Source organism: Protopterus annectens, chromosome 10.part0, assembly GCF_019279795.1.
Source record: "Protopterus annectens isolate FY-2018-M chromosome 10.part0, PAN1.0, whole genome shotgun sequence".
Taxonomy (NCBI): Eukaryota; Metazoa; Chordata; order Ceratodontiformes; family Protopteridae; genus Protopterus; species Protopterus annectens.
Genome location: NC_056744.1, coordinates 1,757,452,108 through 1,757,474,046, shown reverse-complemented (window position 1 = coordinate 1,757,474,046; position 21,939 = coordinate 1,757,452,108). Strand labels below are relative to the sequence as shown.

Below are 21,939 nucleotides of genomic sequence, written 5' to 3'. Positions count from 1 at the left end.
GTAAGAAACTTCAAATAAAAATTTGTGTTCATTAATACAGCTTATTTATGAAAAACATTACATAGACCAAGAAACCTTGGGACGTTTAGAAAAAGAAGCGACTGAAGAAGTGAAAAAAATAAAGAACAAAATCTAGAGATGTTTGAAAGGAACAAAAAAAGAAATATGGACATGGGAAAGAAAGCAAAATTTCATATGGTACAATATTTATACAAAGGAGAAAGCCAAATTAATCAATACAAAAAAGCAGCCTCAAAGATATTTGAAAAGAAATATGGGCAAAGGCATCCAGATATGAAAAATTTCACAATACAAAACATAAGATCACAAAGAGGGAATGTAGAACAGAAGATTAGTAAAGTAGAAGTTAAAAAAATAGAAGCTGAAGTTATGGAGTACCTGTGAAGTGAAAGATTTAGTGTAGAAAGTCTAACACAGTTTGTGGCACAGCATGATGGAATGATGAGTCTCCAAAATAAGGAGAAACATGAGGAGCAGGAGACATCTGAAGAAGAAATATGTACATGGGAAAGAAAAAGACATTTAATATGATGCAATATTTATACAAAAGAGAAATCAAAACTAATCAATGCAAAAAGAGCAACAATGAAGATCTATGAAGAGAAATATAGGCAAAATGTATCTGGATATGGAACATTTTACAATATAAAAAATAAAAAATGAGAGATGAAAAGTAGAAAAGAGGATTAGTAATGAAGAAGTTAAAGAAACAGAAACTGAGGTTATGGATTACCTGTGAAGTGAAGGATTTAGTGTAGAAAATCTAACTCTGATAACATCACAGCAGGCTAGAGCAATGGATCCCCAGATTAAGGAAAAACCAGTGGAGTGGGGAAACATCTGATCAGTTGCCATATGAAGATAAATAATGCTGTTGTTTAGCTTATGCTTTCTAATCAATTAATTAATAATTTATTAATAATTATGTTTCCTATTGCCTACAGAAATGAATGATATATTTTGATACTCAGAAAATGTTAGAATTTAAGAAGGTTGACCTGTTCTATTCAAATCAGTTTCTCTCAGCTAACAAAATAAGTTCTGCAGACTATTTGATCAGCAGATATACTTTGCAAAATTGCAATTGGCTGGACATCCAAACTTGTAAGGGTTTTATACATACTAAGCTCGCACCCTCATTAGAGGCATACCATAAGAGTAACTTAAAAATCTTGGATTTTATCTCAACAATTATTAAGAGCTCACCCAAGAACACTTCATACATATCTGTTATTTATAAAATTCTCAGAAATGATTTTAGCAAAACAGATGTTTCTTTTTGGAATTATTCAAGTGAAGTTAATAGACAAGTATTCTCAGAACAAGATAAAAATGTTTTGTTTACAGCTGGTGAAGGAATCTACATCTTCTGTGTTCTGGCGTGTATACACATGGAATTTTTATACAGATGTTTTTTTTTCACTCCACACAGACTAGCAATAATGTACAAGAAAGATTAAATGAAATGGTGGAGATGTGGACACCCTGATGCTGACTGGATACATATGGTTGTTAATCGCAAAATAATTCCCACATTTTGGTTAGACTATAAATATTTTTTAAAGCTCTACGGAATGACAACTGTATAATTTCTGACTCCCTTATCCTTTTCAGTGTTCCTGTTCCTGAAGTCATTCCTAAAAACCAAACATTTTAGTATGGTCTATCCTCTACATAGTAAGGAAAATTGTTACTAAAAATCAGAAATCCCAATCTACTCCTGTCTTTAAAGTTGAGTTTATTCATCTTGTGAAATACATTTGTAAGAATAAAATTGCTACTATAAAAGCAAGGACTAACAACACAACTCATCATTTAATTGCTTGGACAAAATTGTCTAATCTGTTAGAGAAATATTAAGTGTTCTTCAATGTATATATATTTTAAATGGTTATGAACATTGTATATATTTTTTTTTCTTGTTACTATAATGTTAAGTTATTGCATTATAAAATGAATTAAAACATTTTGGGGGAAAAAAAAAGATACTTTGGAGCCTTCCATAGGAAACCAGTCTAAAAGTTCAGTTGGAATTGCACAGCAAGGGAAGGAACAGGAAACTGTGGCAACTCTGACACAGTCAATGTTGTGCAGTGATAGGCCAATAAGTTCCCATATGAAAGAGCGATGGATGACACAGGATGAAACTGAAGAGAATGTGCCTCAGGGAAATGCTCTAGAACTTTCTGTAGAATGCCTGCAAGAAATGAAGAACAAAGAATGCATCCTCAGTTTAGAAGAAAATGATCTAAGAGAAGAGTTGCTTGATTTAATAGAGATGGACAGACATACTAAGATCAATGAAAGGAATAGACTACAGAAAGTCAATAACACCCCAAAGTTAGAAGTTTGACAGTAATTAGGACAGTGCATAGAAATTTATGTGATATAACAGAAATAAATAAGATATATTACTGTGCAGCTAAATTAATAACAGATAAAGTCTTACCACAAAAACATGGGGCAGTAAGGGAAAGAAAGGAGAGAAATAGAATGCCATCATTGAAGTATTGAACAGAAAAACTATAATGCAATTTAGACAAGAAGTGTCACTGTTAGAAGAGTATAGAGAGTCAACAGATCAACAAAAATACTCCGAAATATAGAAGTGATAAAAGCAATGTACAGCATAAGGACAGATCAGGATCTATTGTGCACTATTGCAAATAATAAACTAAAAATATCTGCACAGGCAGAAGAACTTTTATAAGATATGCAGATAAATATACAGGTAAAGTACAAAATAAGCAGTTCAATGATGACCCAAAATGTTTTACTGAGAATTGGTATACAAGGCAAAAGCAACTGAAAGACAAACAAAAAAAAAAAGAAGAAATAGATACATTTTGAGAAATATCTATGAAGATCCAACATAATGCTGGATGGATAGAAGTACAAGAAAGAATAAGAAGTTCAAATGTACAGGGCATGAAATAGGATGAAGTAACAGCCAGAGAGAGTGAAATAAAGTTAAAAAAGCTCCTTATTAGAAAACCACAGGTCCAGATGTGGTACCTAACTTCTGCCTAAAGGTATTAACATCTTTACATACAGATTTAGCCATGAGTAAGAAGTATTTATATGCTCACCCTGAACAGACACCAAGTTGGTTAACAACAGGACAAACAATGTGAACAAAGTGAACCTGCAAGCTACCCTAAAAACTACAGACCAATAACTTGCCTTCCAGCAGTGTATAAACTATACACAGGAATTGATACCAAGAGAGTTTATAGTTATTTAGAAAAAACTCAATCATGGCAGTAGAGCAAAAGGGCAATAAAAGAAAGTCATATGGAACAAAGGATCATTTGTTGTTAAAGTCATAATGGAGAACTGTAAAAAGGGGATGAATCTAAGTATGGCATGGATAGACTATAAAAAAGTATTTGACAGTATCCCACATTCATGGATAAAAGAGTGCTTTAAAATGCATCAGATACATGCTACACTGATCTGTTACATTACAGCAACCATGAAACAGTGGCAGACCACTTTGCAGTTAAGCCATGATAAAAGACAAATTATATTAAAGGGATAAAAACTCATGACTACAACTTGGCTCCCAGAAAACAACAAAGCATAAAGACTTCTAATCTTCTTTTTGTGGATGATTTAAAACTATATAGTTCATCAGATGAACTAAAAGCACAACTACAAATTGTCAACACTTTTTCAGATGATGTAAGAATGTCTTTTGGTCTTGATAAATGTGCAAAACTAAACGTTACAGCAGGAAAGCTGCAGCACTAAGAAAACATCAGCCTGGGACAGGAATGTGATATAAAAGAACTTGAGCAAGACAGAGTGCATAAATATTTGGAAATTGATGACGGATCAACAATACAACATGAACAAATGTGAATAAAACTTAGTAAGGAATATTTTAGAAGACTAAAATTAATATTGAAAACAGCACTGACATCTAGGAACAAAGTCCAAGCGATAAGCTAATTTGTTCTTTCTGTCCTAACTTACAGTTTTGGAGTGATTGACTGGCCCCAAAAAGTGTTGGATCGACTGCATAGGAAAACAAGAAGGTTGCTTCCTGCTTATCAAATGATTTATAAAAATCAGTGTATACCAAGACTATATATTCCCCGCACTGAAGGAGGTATGCGCCTCCTCGAAATTGATTACATGTATAGATCTGCTATTGTAGGACTGCATACATATCTACTGACCTCACAAGACCCAAATGTAGTGAAAGTTTTAAAACTTGAGGAGAATAAGTCTAAGATGACTTCCCTGCTTAGTTTAGGAGAAGCATATCAGTGTCAAGCAGGAATGTAAATCAAACCAGAAGTAGATAAAAATCAGGCAGCAACTGAATGTGCCAAAAATAAAAGAATATAAGGTGAAGGATCAGATGAGAAGGCAAGAAATGTGGAAAATGTATAAATATAGTTGTAAGTTCAAAAAAAAATCTTGGAACAATCTCATGTTGATCAGGATTGAATACAGGAATGGTTAAGGAGATGTGAATTTAAACCAAAAGACAAAAGGTTAATATTGGCGGCCCAAGACAGTGGACTATGTACATATTGGTTTACAAAGTTCACTGAATATGTGGGAGAAACAGACAAATGTAGATTTTGTAAAACAGAATTGGAAACAGTTGCACATCTTGTTGCTGGTTGTGATATACTAATGGCAGAAGAACTGCATACTGAAAGGCATAATAATGTGGCAAGAATGTTGCACTGGGAATTCTGCAAACATTATAATACTGAAGTAGCTAAAAATATGGGAAACATGAACCACAAAGAATTATAGAAAATATAGAAGTTTATATCACATGGGATCACCCATTACTAACAGTTCAAAAAACAGATATCAGAAATAGTACTCCATAAAAATAAGACAGAAGTAGCACTGATCATTGAAATCACTATACCCAGTGACTATAGTGTCTTATGTACAGAGAGACACAAAGTCATAAAGTGCCAGGATTTGCAGACAGAAACAAGGGCAATGTGGAAGAAAGATATCCAGACAGTTCCAATAGTAGTAGGAGCGATGGGTCTTATAAAAAAGAATCTACAGTCGTAGTTAGATATGTTGCTGATACATGCAATTCCATATGAATTGCAGAAGGAGTCATTACTGGGCACATTGCAGGTGCTGCGAAGATCACTGCTGTCTAACATCAAAGACTGAAACAATACTAATTTCATGAACTTTAATCATACTTTGACTTAGGAATGGGGTCCATTCCCGTCATTGTATTAGAAACCCAAAATACTTGGAAAAATTATAAAGAGAGAGAACATAATATGTGGAGTGCGTTAGTCAGTATTATTGGTGGAGAACAGCTGTTGTAAAGGTCACTGTATGGAGCATGTGTTGTATCTTTAAGAAGCATTTCCAAGTGATGCACGTGCATAGAAATAGTGAGCATGTGCAGGCAGCAGCGCCATTTTTAGAGAACAGCCAGAGTGTTAACATGTATGAGTGAAGTAGTCAGTCTGTTTATAAGTTTATTTAAGTTTAAGTTACTAAGTTCTAATCCTGATGTGTTTGTATATAATAAAGCTGCTTGAACCGAACCCACAACTTTTGTCTGTTTTATCTTGACCGGACAAGCGACATTGTGTCAGAACTAGGATTGAGAGTGCAACTTCTTCAAGCCATGAGGTGCAGAGTTGACAGTGAAGGTATATTGAGCAGGCTTGGTGATACATGTGCTCAAATGATTAAGAAAGGCCAGGAATGAACTTCAGGTAACCAGAACTTGCACAAATTATTTATTTTGCAAAGAAAATTATATGAGGCATTCATAAAGAGCAAAATGCATTATTAAGCAAACGAGTAGCATAAAACATATTATTAATCAAACTAAATGCACAAAATGCATTATCGATTAAGTGAAGTGTTTGAAACCATGATATTTGATAAAATTATCAGAAATACTTATATGGGGTTCAGAATTACCTCCGATTTGCATAACAAGCATGTTTAAAGTAAAACGAGCACAAAGGAAGTATAATGAGCATGATAAGAACCTAAAAGGGCACAACAAGTAAAATAAAGTGCAAAATAAGCTCAGAAAAGCAAAGCCACTGCATGTTTTTTAATAAACAACCATGTTTTGACATGCGCTATTTTGCATTGACTGAAGCCATTCAAAGCATAACTAGAGTTGTTCGAAGTATCTGAGTGTGCAAAGTGTCTCCAGTATGTGCTTTATTACAGTGAAATTATTTTGAAGAGTTTACTGTGTGCAAAGTACAGTTATTTCGTAAAGTCAGAATACAGCCATTTTGAAGTGTTTCTTGTGCTGTGTATATTTATTCACAGAGTGCCACCATTACAAACTGTTTCTTACACTGTACAAAGTTATTTCACAAAGTACAGGCATTTCAAAGGGTATCTTGTGCTGTATACAGTTCATTTGCAAAGTACAATCATTTTGAAGTGTTCTTGTGCTACAGAGACTTATTTTGCAAAGTGCAACTGTTTAAAAGACACTGTTGTGCTATTGGGCATGGTTACAAGTTCTGGCATAAACTTCTGCCAATATGTGTGCATATGTTCGTACATGATTTCAAAGGTCTTTACTACTGTGTGATGATATGGCACAGGCATTTTGTAGACCCAGTACACTTGTGTTTAATCATAATATTGCAGAGAATTGGAGAGTATTTGATCAGGAATACAACATTTTCATACAAGCAGCTTTTTCTGACAAAGATACACGTACCAGGGCATTCAATTTTTTTAACATAGCAGGGTCAGAGGCCATTGAAATTGAGCGTTCATTTGTGTATGCACCAGCAGTATATGCAGGAGAGGGGGAAAACTGCCATATTGTTGTGCCGGCTGAATCAAGAGAGGACCCTGAGTGCTTGAAATGCAAATTTAGAGAGCTTTTGTAAACCTCCAGACAAATGTGACATTGGAAAGGCACCTATTTTATATAAGATACCAAGAGCCAGGAGAAACGCTTGCAGCTTATATCACTGACTTGAGAAATAAAGCTAAACATGCAGATTTGTTGATTTGAAAGATGAGTTGATAATGGACAGGCTTTGTATGTGGTGTTAATAATGCTGCAGTGTGAAAGATTTTGCTTCGTGGTAGTGATTTAATATTGAGCAAAGCTATAGAGATTTGTCAAATTCACAAGCTTACAGAAAGGCACACAAGTATGCTTGCAAGTGATGAGCATGGTTTCAGCAGCCTCTAGAGCACATGTAGATAGCATGCAGCATGTGGCTAGCAGAAACAGGCCTAAGCACATGGCAGCTGCAGCCCCTGCAAGTTTTCCAGGTAGAACCCATACCTTTCCAGCAAGTTCTAAGACTAGCTCAGTAAAACAGACATGCTCAGTGCAGTACAAGGGTGAGTCAGCAAAACCTAAGTCAAGTTTTATTGTTAACTGTCACACTTGTGGTGCCAATCATGAGTTTAAAAGAGAGAAGTGCTTATCATTTGGTCAACAATGCCACAAGTGTAAAAAATTGAACCACTTTCAAAAGTTTTGAAAATCCAGCAAGCCTCATTCTGTTATCAAGAAAGGTCATTCAAAAAGGCAAGTTGCTCATGGTCGGTGAAAAAGCTAATACAGTAGATTTGTTGCCAAAGAACAAAGTGTTTTGTACTGTCCTGATCAATGGCAAACCTATGGAGCTCAAAGTGGACACTGGTTCAAAGCATAATATTATGTCAGCAGAAACATTTGCTAGAGTAAGAGCTGATGAACAACTTAATTTGGCTAATTGTGCGAAGCTTATTGCTTATGGAGGTGAAGAAATTCAACCCGAAGGCTCAGTAGTTCTTTCATGCTATTCAGTTGGGAACAGTCACAACTTGCAATTCTATGTAGTCAGAAGACCTGTGCAGTCATTATTATGTCTCAGAGACAGTCTAAAAATGAAACTGCTTTCTTTTACCAGAGGAGTCCATCATGTAAGCACATGTCCTAGTTCCAGCTTCACCGATGCTATTTCTTAGATTAGGCTGATGTTTTCAACAAGCTAGGCAAACTTCCAGTTGTGCACTCCATGGAAATAGACCCAGAACTCAGTCCAGTGGTCAGACCAGCGAGAAGAGTTCTGATAGCTATGTAGGCACAGCCAAGGTCCAGTTAGATTAACATACCTCTCAAACTCTTAGTGCAAGAAATCTGGACAAAGACCGACAAAATGGGGGGACACAGCCCCAGAAATAGGGACATATTTTAACTATTGCTATTATAAAGTTAGAAAGTTGCTAGAGTAATAAAGTTTGTTTTAACATACATTTTTTGAAGGATTTGAAGTCTGAAACTCAAATGTATGTCATTATTTAGTGACGTCAATCCTCAGATCATCCCAGTGATTTGTCAGAAAACCACAAATTTTATGAGGAACAGACCAAAGATATGAGCCAAAAATCTGGACATTCTGCAAAAATCTGGACAGTTGAGAGGTATGGTTAGATAGGATGGTGCAGCAAGGTGTGATTTGTCCAGTCACAGAACCAACAGAGTGGGTGTCTTTAATGGTAGTTGCTCATAAAAGAAGCTCAGATGAAATTTGAATATGTATTGACCCAAGAGATTTGAACAAAGCATTAAAGAGACCTCATCATTCTATGTGTACAATCAAGTGAGTTGCTACCCTTATATCAAATGCCACTATTTTTTTCTGTCTTGGATGCAAAGAGTTAATTTTGGCAAGTAATGCTTGATCACAGATCTTCACTACTGACTACATTCAGTACTTCATTTGGTAGATACAATTTCTCAGAATGCCTTTTGGAATAAATTTTGTCAGTGAGGACTTTCAGCATGCAATGGAGAAATTTTTTTTGTGTTATCCGTGTACCATAATAGTGGATAATTTACTGGCTGGAGGTAATGGAGAAGCAGAGCATGACAGAAACCTTAGGAAAGTTCTAGATAGATTGCATGAAGTGAGCATGAAGCTCAATCCTCTGAAGTGTAAATTCAGGCAACCAGAAGATACTTATGTAGGTCATTTATTTACCAGTACAGGCTTATGACCAGTCCTGTCCAAACAAGCAACCATGCTTGAGATGCTAGCTCCAGACAATGTTCAAGCCTTACAGCGTTTCCTTGGTATGGTTAACTATTTGGGCAAGCTTATACCTGACTTCAGTGAGTTATCAGTGCCTTTAAATGTTCCCTGGTCATGGTTGGAACAGCAACAGAGAACATTTGACAACCTCAAGCAGAAAATTGCTAATCCACCTACACTGAGATACTATGATGTCCACAAAGCACTAATTCTTTCCTGTGATGCTTCAAAGTTCAATCTTAGTGCAGTTATTCTTCAATAGGGCAGACCAGTAGCTTATGCATCTAGAACTCTTACTCAAACTGAAATGCAGTATGTTCAGATTGAGGAGGAACTTTTGGCAGTTGTGTTTGCATGTTAGAAGTTCCATGATTATATTTATGGCCGAGCTATCCAGATCGAGACTGATCATGAACCTCTAGTCACTATTTTATAGAAGCCTATGCATTCTACTCCAGCAAGACTACAAAGAATGATGCTCATGAATACCTACAGTCAAACGGCCTAGCTGAACATGCAGTACAGAGTGCAAAGCAATTGCTAGGAGGTCAAAGTGTGACAATACAGATATATTCCTGAATTTACTTAATCTCAGAAATATACCCTGTGACAACCTACTTGGCTCGCCTGCTCAGAGATTCTATCTAGGCAAACCACAACAATCTTGCCTAACAGTTCTAGTTTGTTGGTGCCTAATGTTAAAAACACCAAAGCAATCAAAGCCTAACTATTTAAGAAGCATTCCTTTCAGAAGTCCAGCTATGACAAAATAAGCAGATTTCTTTGGCTGTTGAAAGAAGGGGAGACAGTAAGGATGCAAACGGCAAAAGGCTTTGAACGAATTGCTCAAGTGAGAGGTATATGTGCCGAGCTGACATCCTACTTAGTGGAATCTGAGAGTACGGAATACAGGATAAACTGCAGGCATCTTCCTCCTGTGTCAGAATTGATATCGCAGCATCATACGTGTGATACAGACTATAGACCGCAGTGCAACCCAGATGATGTTCCTGTTGAAGGACATGTTTCAGTACCTATTCCCATTCCTGATGATGTCCCAGATGTCCCTAAAGTTGAACATTCCTTAACAACAGTCCCCGATGCTAGAACCAGTTCTAATTTTTATGTCACACGATCAGGTCGTATTTCTAGACCTAGTGTAAAATACACAGCAACCTGGACATGATTGTCTCCTTTGTGTTTAGTTTTGTATAATTGCATGTCAGAGAATTAGTTCTGTATAATTGCATGACAAAAGATAATTTCTGTACAACTGCATGTCAATCAATGCTGTCATTATTATGATCTATTTCTCAAAGAGGGAGGATGTAGAACAGAGCGCGTGTTGTAACTAACAAGCATTTCCAAGTGTAGGCACGTGCATATAAACAGCAAACACGTGCAGGCAGCAGTGCCATTTTGGGAGAACACCTAGAGTGTTAACATGTATGAGTGCAGTAGCCAGTCTGTTTATAAGTTTATTTAAGTTAATCATTCTTAATCCAGATGTGTTTGTATATAATAAAGCTGTTTGAACTGAACCCACAACTGTTCGTCTGTTTTATCCTGACCGGACGAGTGACAGTCACCATAGAAGTTTATCAGTTCACATGCAGCACAACACTGATATTACACTAAATAAGCATTGAAATGTTAACATCTTTTAATGAATATGACAACATTTGATATACGCATAGGTGTATATGACATTACTGACATTCATGGAATATTTAAACAGCACTCGATGGACAAATAAAGTCAGCAACAGTAACCTGTTTGTGATGCATTTCAGTGTACAAAACAATTTATAAAGCAGTGTTAAAACTGACAATAATGCTGATATTATGTTTTTACCTCCATGTGGCATGTTTTTGTCTTCTATAGGCATCTCTGTGGTTCCTGTGATTTCTGGAAGATCTGCACAAAAGAAAATTAAAAAACTACTTTATAGAAAGAGATTACGTTTAGAACTTCTTGCTTGTCAAGATTCCACACAGTAGATACTTAGTATCACTGACCTGTGTGGCAATAAGAAAATGTCTTTTCTTTTCAATGGTTGCTGTTAGACACTGTAATTAATGAGGTCACAATGCTTTTAACAATGATAGTGTAATGACTTAGTTACCTATAGAAAAAGTGTAATTAACAGTACAACCCTTAAACAAAACATTTAGATAATGTACCACATAGCAGTAACACATCAGTTAAAAAGTGACATCACACCAGGTGTCAGCAGTAATGCATGAAAATGAAATGAACTCAAATCCCACTGCAGCTGTAGGCATCATGTAAAGTTACATCACACAAATGTGCAATAACATTCGCCATGTAAATGGTGATATCATGTCTCAGTCCATTAATATCTGCAAGAGAGCACATAACAAACCACTGAAGTGATAACCCTCAGTAAAAGAGTGACATCACATTTTTGTATAATAAGGTATAGCACAAAACTTACATCACAAATTAAAACAGTGATAATGTGGTCAGTGAAATGATGACATCAGACAAAACTGCAATAATACCTATTAGTGAAGGGGTAACATTGTACCTAAGTACATTACAGTATCAGTGAAGGCAGACATTGTACACCAATGTAATACAGCTGTCATGAACGAGGCACATCTTATACCAATGTGTATGCACCCATTAATGAAAGGGTAACATTGTACCTCAGTACATTAAAATTAACACTGAAGGCAGACACTGTACACCAATGTAATACAGCTGTCATAAACGAAGCATATCTTATCCCAATGTGCCTGTACCCATTAATGAAGGGGTAACATTGTACCTCAGTACATTACAACTGTCAGTGAAGGCAGACATTGTACACCAACATAATATAGCTGTCATGAATGAGGCACATCTTATCCCAATGTGCCTGTACCCATTAATTAAGGGGTAACACTGTACCTCAGTATATTACAACTATCAGTGAAGGCAGACATTGTACACCAATGTAATACAGCTGTCATGAATGAGGCACATCTTATACCAGTGTGTCTGTACCCATTAATGAAGGGGTAACATTGTACCTCAGTACATTACAACTATCAGTAAAGGCAGACATTGTGCACCAATGTAATACAGCTGTCATAAATGAGGCACATCTTATCCCAATGTGTCTGTACCCATTAATGAAGGGGTAACATTGTACCTCAGTACATTACAACTATCAGCGAAGGCAGACATTGTGCACCAATGTAATACAGCTATCATAAACAAGACAAATCTTATCCCAATGTGTTTGTACCCATTAATGAAGGGATAATGTTGTGCCTCCGTACATTACAACTGTCAGTGAAGGCAGGCATTGTACCGAGATGTAATACAGCTGTCATAAACAAGGCACATCTATTCCAATGTGCCTGTACCCATTAATGAAGGGATAACATTGTACCTCAGTACATTACAACTATCAGTGAAGGCAGACATTGTACACCAATGTAATACAGCTGTCATAAATGAGGCACATCTTATCCCAATGTGTTTGTACCCATTAATGAAGGGGTAACATTGTACCTCAGTACATTAAAACTATCAGTGAAGGCAGACATTGTACACCAATGTAATACAGCTGTCATAAACGAGGCACATCTTATCCCAATGTGTCTGTACCCATTAATGAAGGGGTAACTTTGTACCTCAGTACATTACAACTATCAGTGAAGGCCAACAGTATGCACCACTGTAATACAGCTGTCCTAAACGAGGCACATCTTATCCCAATGTTTCTGTACCCATTAATGAAGGGGTAACTTTGTACCTCAGTACATTACAACTACCAGTGAAGGCCAACATTGTGCACCACTGTAATACATCTGTCCTAAACGAGGCACATCTTATCCCAATGTGTCTGTACTCATTAATAAAGTGGTAACATTGTAACTCAGTACATTAAAACTATCAGTGAAGGCAGACATTATGCACCAATGTAATACAGCTGTGATAAATGAGGCACATCTTATACCAATATGTCTGTACCCATTATTGAAGGGGTAACATTGTACCTCAATACATTACAACTGTCAGTGAAGGCAGACATTGTACACCAATGTAATACAGCTGTCATAAACGAGGCACATCTTATCCCAATGTGCCTGTACCCATTAATGAAGGGGTAACATTGTACCTCAGTACATTACAACTATCAGTGAAGGCAGACATTGTGCACCAATGTAATACAGCTGTCATAAATGAGGCACATCTTATCCCAATGTGTCTGTACCCATTAATGAAGGGGTAACATTGTACCTCAGTACATTACAACTATCAGTGAAGACAGACATTCTACACAGATGTAATGCAGCTGTCATAAACAAGGCACATCTAATCCCAATATGTCTGTATCCATCAATGAAGGGGTAACATTGTACCTCAGTACATTACAACTATCGGAGAAGGCAGACATTTTACACCAATGTAATAAAGCTGCCATAAATGAGGCACATCTTATCCCAATGTGTTCGTGCCCATGAATAAAGGGGTAACATTTTGCCCTAACACAGTAAAATATGTCAGTAAAAGGTAGGTAACCCAGATGGATAAAAGATCGAACTGAAAGGGTAGCATCTTATGCACCTACAGTGGTAACTGTCAGAGAAAGCATAATGTACCCCTTGACAGTAGCAGCTATGGGTAATATCATACCGAGAAGAATCACAGTTCTGAATTAAAAGGTTACATTTTATTTAATTCTTGAATGAAAAAGGTAAGACCTATAGATGGAGGGATGTTCTTCTTCAGTGCCAACCTGGAAACCCTGCTTTGGTTAAGTGATAGCCTCAGGAGAACATCGTATGCTAGTGAGAAGTGAAGGGAAATTAAACCAAAAACTATGAGATGAAATGTACATTTGACCCTTTATGCAGTTCTGCCAGAGTTCCAGCCTATTAGTAACTGTCTGTAAGAGTGTGACATTCACCTCAGTAAAATGATTCTAGCCATGAATGAGTGACAGTCTGGTCAGTACAATGACAGCTGTCAGTCAAAGTGTTGTATTTTATTGTAGCACAATAACAGCTGTCAGTGAAACGGTAATACCATGTCATAGCAGAAGAAGATTAATACAGATGCTGATGTAAATGCAGCTCCAGGGCCATGTGTCTGACTAGGCTCTATTATGCTGTGAGGAAATTACATTTCATCTACTTCCTCCATAGCAAATCTCTTCCTACACTGTCTGCCTTCTAGGCTTATATTTATCATGTTCTGCAGTGACTCACTTTTCACAAACCTTTGAGTGCTTGCATTAATTTTTAGGGATTTGAATGCCCACTCTATATTGTTGCTATCTTTTAATTGGCAGTTATATTGCCCTCACACACGATTTACCAAATCATTTGTTTTTTACTATTTTGTTGGAATGAAGTGAGATGTAGATGCTGCCTTTATAAATCACACTTGCTTCTGTGGATTGAAAATCTGGAATATCACTTTCCATGTCTTATTTTTATTTTCTGCAAGTGGCAATATGTGATCAAGCTAGTTTTTGAATTTTAAATAAGGGTTAATGCAGGATTCGTTTGCATTGTATAAAATGATTAAAACATCATGTTACACTTTTATTGATCCATTTTTTTCTGTTAGTATTATTTGATGTCTACTAAAATAGACATTAAATAGTGGTTTTCTGTATATAATATTAAGAGACTGCATATAGCTAAGAGCTCATTGGTTAAATAAAACCCTTCATCAAGGCATAAAGAATGTTCTTCTTTCGGCTTTTCCTGGTTAGGGGTCACCACAGCAGAACTCTGGTCCGCTAATGATTGGTAGTAGATTTTTACGGTGCCGAGGTGCCAGCTCAACGCCCAACCTTCAACGAAGGCACGCCCATTCATGCATGTCTTTTGAATGCCACTCGACTGTGGGGAGGACATGCAGACTCATACAAAATCATACCCAAGTATTATGAACCTAGTTATAGCATGTAATGGGATATTTTTACAATAATTTAAATTAATGTATTTTTGACCTAGATAATTAAGGTTGAGCTTTGGTTTTGTACTTGTAACACATAGCTATATACAGCCCTTCATTCTCCTGATATTACATGCAGAAAGCTACCGTTTATTTTGTAGACTGATTTTTCTTTAAATAGTTAAGTGAAGACATACTTATAATTTTTGGATCAGATAAGAGTGAGTCCATCCTTTGTAACTTATATGAATAGATAGAACCATAACTAGGTATTCTGGTGCCTTGTGTAGTTCCCCAAACTGGTGCCCTCTTCAACTCAAAAGTTGAGGAAAAACAGTCTTTCTCAAAGTGTGTGTGTGTGTGTGTGTGTGTGTGTGTGTGTGTGTGTGTGTGTGTGTGTGTGTGTGTGCATGTGTGTGTGTGTGTGTGTGTGTGTGTGTGTGTGTGTGTGTGTGTGTGTGTGTGTGTGTGTGGTAAGATAATGGCTGCATTGCCACTTTCAAACACTTGGGAAAGATAGCAAAGTTCCCACCTGAAGCCATATTACATACCAGAGGGCGAGGGATACAAGCCTTACAGACAGGACACAGAAGATCACATGAGGGAAAAAGTGTTGTATATTAGGTATGAGGTCATTAGGCTGATCATTTGCACTGACCTCTAACCCTAAAGGGATTTCAGGGAAGAAGTCCTGAGTAGAAGAAGATTTTTTTTTGTAAGTGTGACTGCCATCCTGTGAAGGAAAGCTGGATGAAGGCTATTGTACCTGTGGTGGCCTTACCTGTCTAGGAAGTTGTTGGAAGACTTCCTACCTAGCAAAATGTTACTACTTGCTCTGTGAAAGTGCTAAAGGGAAGTAACTGTGAGACTTGGACATTTTTGGTCTACCTTAAGAAACATTTGTATTTACTTTGTTGAATGGGATGGAGGCCATTTTGACTTGCTTTTTTAACAAAGATTTAAGTGCTACTTAAGAACTGCATTACATTAAATTATTCTGTATCTACTTGTTTGTTTTCAAAGAAGAGCATTTTGTTAATCATAAACTCCGACTAAAGCTTACAAACCTGAAGGGCGAGAGTGTTCCTGTGATTACTTTGAATTTAAATACTACTATATTTGCAAGGCTTTCATAGCTGTAAGGGTAAAAATGTAGTACCTGAAGCATGCATTGCAGATTTTGTGATGTTTGGTATTGCATTACTTTCTTCAGGGGGTCAAATCAGGCAATTGCCTACGGCCTTGACCCTCTTGGGGGCCCCAGTTAGCAAAAAGAAATACATTTTATATATGGGCCACCTGAAAAGATGAAAGCCAGTTGCAATTCCTGTTGCTTTTGCTTACAGTTACAAGCGTTTTTGAAGTTTGAGTAGGTTACCTTGTTGCCACAGTTCTGGACTGAATTTCTGGGGTATGCTTTCTGATCCTGCAATGGATAATGCAGGTAAGATTCCAAATTGTACTTGGCTTGGCAAGACTACTGTGTGCTTATGTGAAGCAAAGTTGAAATACATTACTGTAGATACTATTTTTATCACAGATATCTGAGGTAAACACAGTCAACAAAGTGGCTATAATTGCTGGATATGGGAGCTGTATGTGGATGAAAATGACTGACCCTGCTGTCACCAGATCAAGTTAAACAGTCACTATTCTTTATCTGTAGCAGTAGTGTGCATCTGTGTGAACCAAGGTGAAATATCTTACTATATCTTTTGTATGTTTATGTGAGACAAAATTGAAATACATTACTGTGACTATTTTATCACATTAGACAGCTGTGGTATACACAGCCTTAAAGTGTATGTAAGGGGCTGTCTGCAGATGAAAATGACTGTCCCTGCTGTCACTTGATCAAATTAAACAAAATAAAGGACTAATGTGCATGTGTGTGAAGCAGTTTGGAATAATTTGGCATTTTTTATAATTAGAATCAAATATCAAATATATGAGATATACACAATGCACAATCAATAAAATGGCTGTAATTGATGGGTATGGCAACCACCCTTGTATAAAAGTGGCTTACCCCTGTTGTTGTTTGACCACAGTTAAGCAGTTATTTCTATGATGTGGCAGAAGCAGTGTGTACTGCATTTGCTGAAGTTAGTGTAACCTGATCATTGTTATAGTTTATATATGTGTATTATGCTTGATAAGTGTATGGATTTGTCTGCATGTGTGGGGGGATGCACTGTATTTTAGAGGAAATGAGCTGCCATAATTACTTTCACTTCCATCGCTGTCAGACATCAGCATTTTATGCAGTAAGTGACTCTGTTTGGTGGTCTGGGCAGTATTATGTGAAAGAAACTGATTATTAGCAGATTGATGCAGCGAATAGCATAGCCAACTGTAAGTACTTGGTTCTTTGGTTAAGTTCTTGGCTGTGCTTCATTCTGTATGAAATCTGCACATCCTCCCTGTGTCTGGGTGGGTTTTGTCTAAGGACTCTGGTTTCCTCAACACCCTAAAGGAATGCTGTAGGTGAATGCTGTAGGTGAAAGATGAGGGCACAGCGTAAGACTAATTGCAAAAGTGTGTGTGTGTGTCTGTGTGTGTGTGTGTGTGTGTGTGTGTGTGTGTGTGCCCATGTGGTGTGAACAGTTGTGTGCACATACAATATTGGGGGACTCGTACATAACTTCTGGGTAGCTGTAGAGAAGGAGGAGTTAACAATAAATTAGTTTTCAGAAATAAATTATGAATTAAAGCTTTGGGGGCTTGTTGACTCCAAATCACTAATTGCATAAGGTGATTTTGATCAAGGCTTAGTAAGGACTGCAGCCTCAGTCTGTGTACTGAATCCAGTGTAGTCTAAAACTGGCCATAGTCTATAGTTACCCCACTTACTGACTTAAAACAATTTGTTAGAACAGTAAATTTGAAAGTTTTATTTAAAAAGGAAATTTGTTAGAACCATCAGTGGAATGTAAGAGAAGAAGTACTTATATCCCTTTAATCATACCTGTATTAACAGCTTTTCATGATATTTGTGAGGCTGAGTTAAGAAATATGTATGCTGTAAAACAAGGGAATAGGAAGTATAGTCTTACATATGAAGAATCAGTTGCTTTGAAAACATTGATGAAAGATGACAGCTTGGTAATAAAACAGGCTGATAAGGGGGCTGCTGTGGTAGTCATGGACTGTTTTGATGATACACATTCAATGGAACTGCTTCTGGAAGATGGGAACAATTTTAATTGCATTACGCCAATGGAGGTTAAAAGATATATCAGTGAAGTAAATATGTTAATATACGATCTACAATTGAATGGGGATATAGACCTACCCCTATTTAATTATTTCACTGTATCATGTCCAGTGATTCCGCAGTTGTACTGACTTTTCAAAATACATAAATCACTTCTTAATCCCCCTTTCAGGCCTATAGTGTCTGGCAAAGGCTGGGTAACTGAGCCTATTTCCATATATTTACAGAGGAAATTGAGCTGTTTTTTGCCTGATTGTGTCAATATCTTAAGAGATACAACAGATTTTATTCTAAAGCTGAGAGATTGGTGTGAAAAACTGGACAGGAGAGAGTCATTTCAAGATGATCATCTCTTTGTTACGTTAGACATAACATCACTTTTCACAGTTATCCCTAATGAAGATGGGGTACAAGCTATAAGGGAATTCTTAGGGAGTAAGGATGTTATATCTGCCAAGGAACTGAAAATATCTGTTCCTTATTAGATAGAGTTTTGACTAGGAATGTTTTTTTGTTTAACAATGACTTTTATCTTCAGCTGTCTGGGGTAGCAATGGGGACATTTGGGACATTGGTGGGGATATTGGCCACCAATGTCCCCACCAATGGGGACATTGGTGGCCAATACATACTCTAATTTGGTTCTCCATCAATGGGAACAAAAATATATTTGTAGTAATATGAATGTACTGAATCAGAATGTTTGTCTATATCAACGTTTTGTAGATGACTGCTTTATTATCTGGAAAGGTACTGCCAGGCAATTGCATGAATATGTAGATTATTTGAACAACACCACTAGTTTTTTAAAATATGAGATGCAATACTCTAATACTACCATTGCGTTTCTGGACTTAAATTTAGAACTGAAACATGGTGCTATAGAAACTAGTATTCATAAAAAACAAGTACATGCTGGGAGGTATATTAATAGGTGCAGTATGCATGCTCCACATGTTTTCAGAGGTATTAGACAGCACAGTTCTGAAGGGCTAGTAGGTTGAATACGGATGATTCTGTTTTCTTAAGACAGTTAGAAGAGATGAAGACTGAATTTTTATCTAGTGGATATGATCATAAACAAGTCCCAGAGCTAGGTAATACGGTTATTCAGGAGAGAGATGTCCCTTAAACCTATTTTTAAGGCAGTAGAACTGGCTAATTCTAATGGCCTCACCTGATGTTAAGAGTGTATTGGATGCAAGACCTTACTTTTCATATAGAAATTTAAGAAGCTTGAAAGGTAAACTTTGTTACAAGGATTTTGCTTCTAAGTTGATACGCCCAGTAGAAACAAGAGTAGGCATAGTCTGTTGCATGGACTGTATATGTTGTGCTGATATATTAGGTAAAGGGAGTGAGATCTTTCAGCATCCAACTACTAATGTGATATACTAATGTAATACTTTTAATTTAACAGCAAATTGTGTTACTATCAATGTGGTTTATTTGGCAACCTGCGTCACTTGTCCCTCATTTTATGTAGGCAAAACTACAAGAAAATTAAAGGAGCGTATTATAGAACACAAGTTGGATAAACGCAGGAATAATGAAAAGAATGCACTGAGCAAACATATTTTAAGTACAGACAGTACACATAAATTTAAGTTCAGAGTGATAGATGTAGTTTACAAATCGATCAGGGCGAGTGACTTGAATAATGTGTAAGAAATAAAAGAATATGAGTGGATATTACGCTTGATGGCTGATATTCCACCAGGCCTTAATATTGCTGTAACTTTGAAGCCTATTCTAGTTAAATTACAGCAGTGTAAACTTTGAATTTTATTTTAATTTAGTTGTATATGTCTTATTTTAATCTTTTACTGTGATATTTTATTTCTAACTATTCACTGTGATTTTTTTTTATCTATCGCATGGTTGGCTGGCTGTAGTCATGTGATTACATCTGCTCCTATTTAAATTCTTAATGATGTGTCATTAATGTGTTTTAGTATTGAAGAAGGGTGTGGACCCAAAAGCTTTGCTTTTTTGTGAATAAAAGGATTCTTGACGTTAGATATCTTTACATAGTCTATAGTTTCTCAAGTGTGGCTTGAGAGAAGGATGTGTGTGTTAAGGGTTGCAACAAGGCTGGAGAATTCATAAGGAGAGAAAAAAACGCAGAAGTGGTTGGGTTTATGTTTCATCATGGTTTAAAGAATAGGAATCTAGTATTATACAAGTCACGGTCTAAGATACAAAAGTTACATTCTTATTAGCTGTGGACAAGCAGGAACATCCTTGTTGATAAACACTCCCTCCATCCCCCCTACATTGAAGAGACAGGGTCCAGAGGAGGCTTTTTTGATTATAGTAGCTGTTTTTGATCTGTCTTAGTGTGATCTAATAGAGATTTAGAGAGGAAGCTTAATTGCAAAGCATTATGTGAAAGTGGGAGGAGCTAGAAATCTGGAAATTTTTGCATGCCAGACAGACTGAAGACCATCAGCTTTAGTCCCGATTGTTGCCAAAGACAGACATGCTTATCCAGATCTAATATTTTGCAATTATGAGCTTTCATCTATGAGACGTATCACTAGCAGTAGCTAAAATATATGCAGAGAAACTCCTAGTAATGGATTGAAAATGTTACAGAGTAACTGTTTTCTGGGATTACAGTTTGTACAGATAGGTATCCATATATAATGAGCTTTTTTGGCCTGTGTGCTCCAGTGGTTCAGATACTTTGTCATAAGCAAATATTCTAGAAATAAAGTGTTTTAGCCGCACAAAATAGCTTTACTCTAGCCGAAACATGGTTCACCAACATTAAACTTATTCTTAATCCCAGAAAAACAAAACTAATTCTTTTCAGACCTGGTCAATCCCCTCCTCTAAACCATAATTTTACTATGAACTCTAAGGACAACATCCAAATCACTCCGACTACTCACACTAAACTGCTAGGTGTTGAGATAGACAATAACCTAAAATTTGACATCCATATAGCATAAACCATAATGAAAGTAAACAAAGAAATAGGACTCCTCTACAGGAATAAACAATTTATGACCAAACAAACCAAAGCAATCATCTCAAGGACACATCTCTTCTCCGTCCTTCTCTATGCCTCCCCTGTCCTCATACAGATCCCACCACTGCTCTTAAGCAGCTCAACTGGCTTGAGCTGCCTCAACTCTCAATAGTGCACAAGCTCTACTACCTTCCAAAAAATACCCCGGCACTCCAGCATCTAATCCAGCCTCACACTTCGATGATAGTAGCCAGAACTTCATAAATGTCATCAAACATAAAAATGATCCTGGTAAAGGTCTCCTTGCCTGCACTATTGCCAGGACCTGGAACTCACCACCAAGACAAATAACCTTGACTACATCTACTACTCAATTCAAAAAAAGTCCTGAAAGCCCACTACTTAAATAACTGGCTTTGCCCATGCTACTCCCATGGTTAATTCTTACCATTACACTGTTCTAATAATCTAACTTAGGGTCTACAGCTTACATTTTCCCTGGACAATTCTGATAAACATCCCCCCTGCATAGTTAAACATTAGATAAACATTACTACTAAAGAAAAAAATGTATCTTTTGCTGTCATGATGCCTAATATTATTGAACTATGTTCTTTAATAATTATCTCCCTAATAACTTGTAAAGTTGTACATTACTGTATGTAAAGTTGTACATTGCTGTATGTTTATTACATGTCTAGAACTGTTTATGTATGTAAAATTTCTTGTATGAAATGTTCTTGGAGCTTTTCTCCCCGGGCCTCTGATGAAAATGG

At 36.7% G+C, this 21,939-nt stretch overlaps 1 protein-coding gene across 2 annotated transcripts in view; it reads right to left on the bottom strand.

Moving 5' to 3' along the window:
- The window catches only part of LOC122813983 (programmed cell death 1 ligand 1-like), a 211,629-nt gene that overhangs the window by 31,936 nt on the left and 157,754 nt on the right, over positions 1–21,939 (bottom strand). For both annotated transcript variants that reach the window (XM_044086550.1, XM_044086551.1), the window contains one exon: positions 10,899–10,961. In XM_044086550.1, coding sequence (XP_043942485.1) covers positions 10,899–10,961 — 63 coding nt within the window. The remainder of the gene's footprint in view (positions 1–10,898; positions 10,962–21,939) is intronic.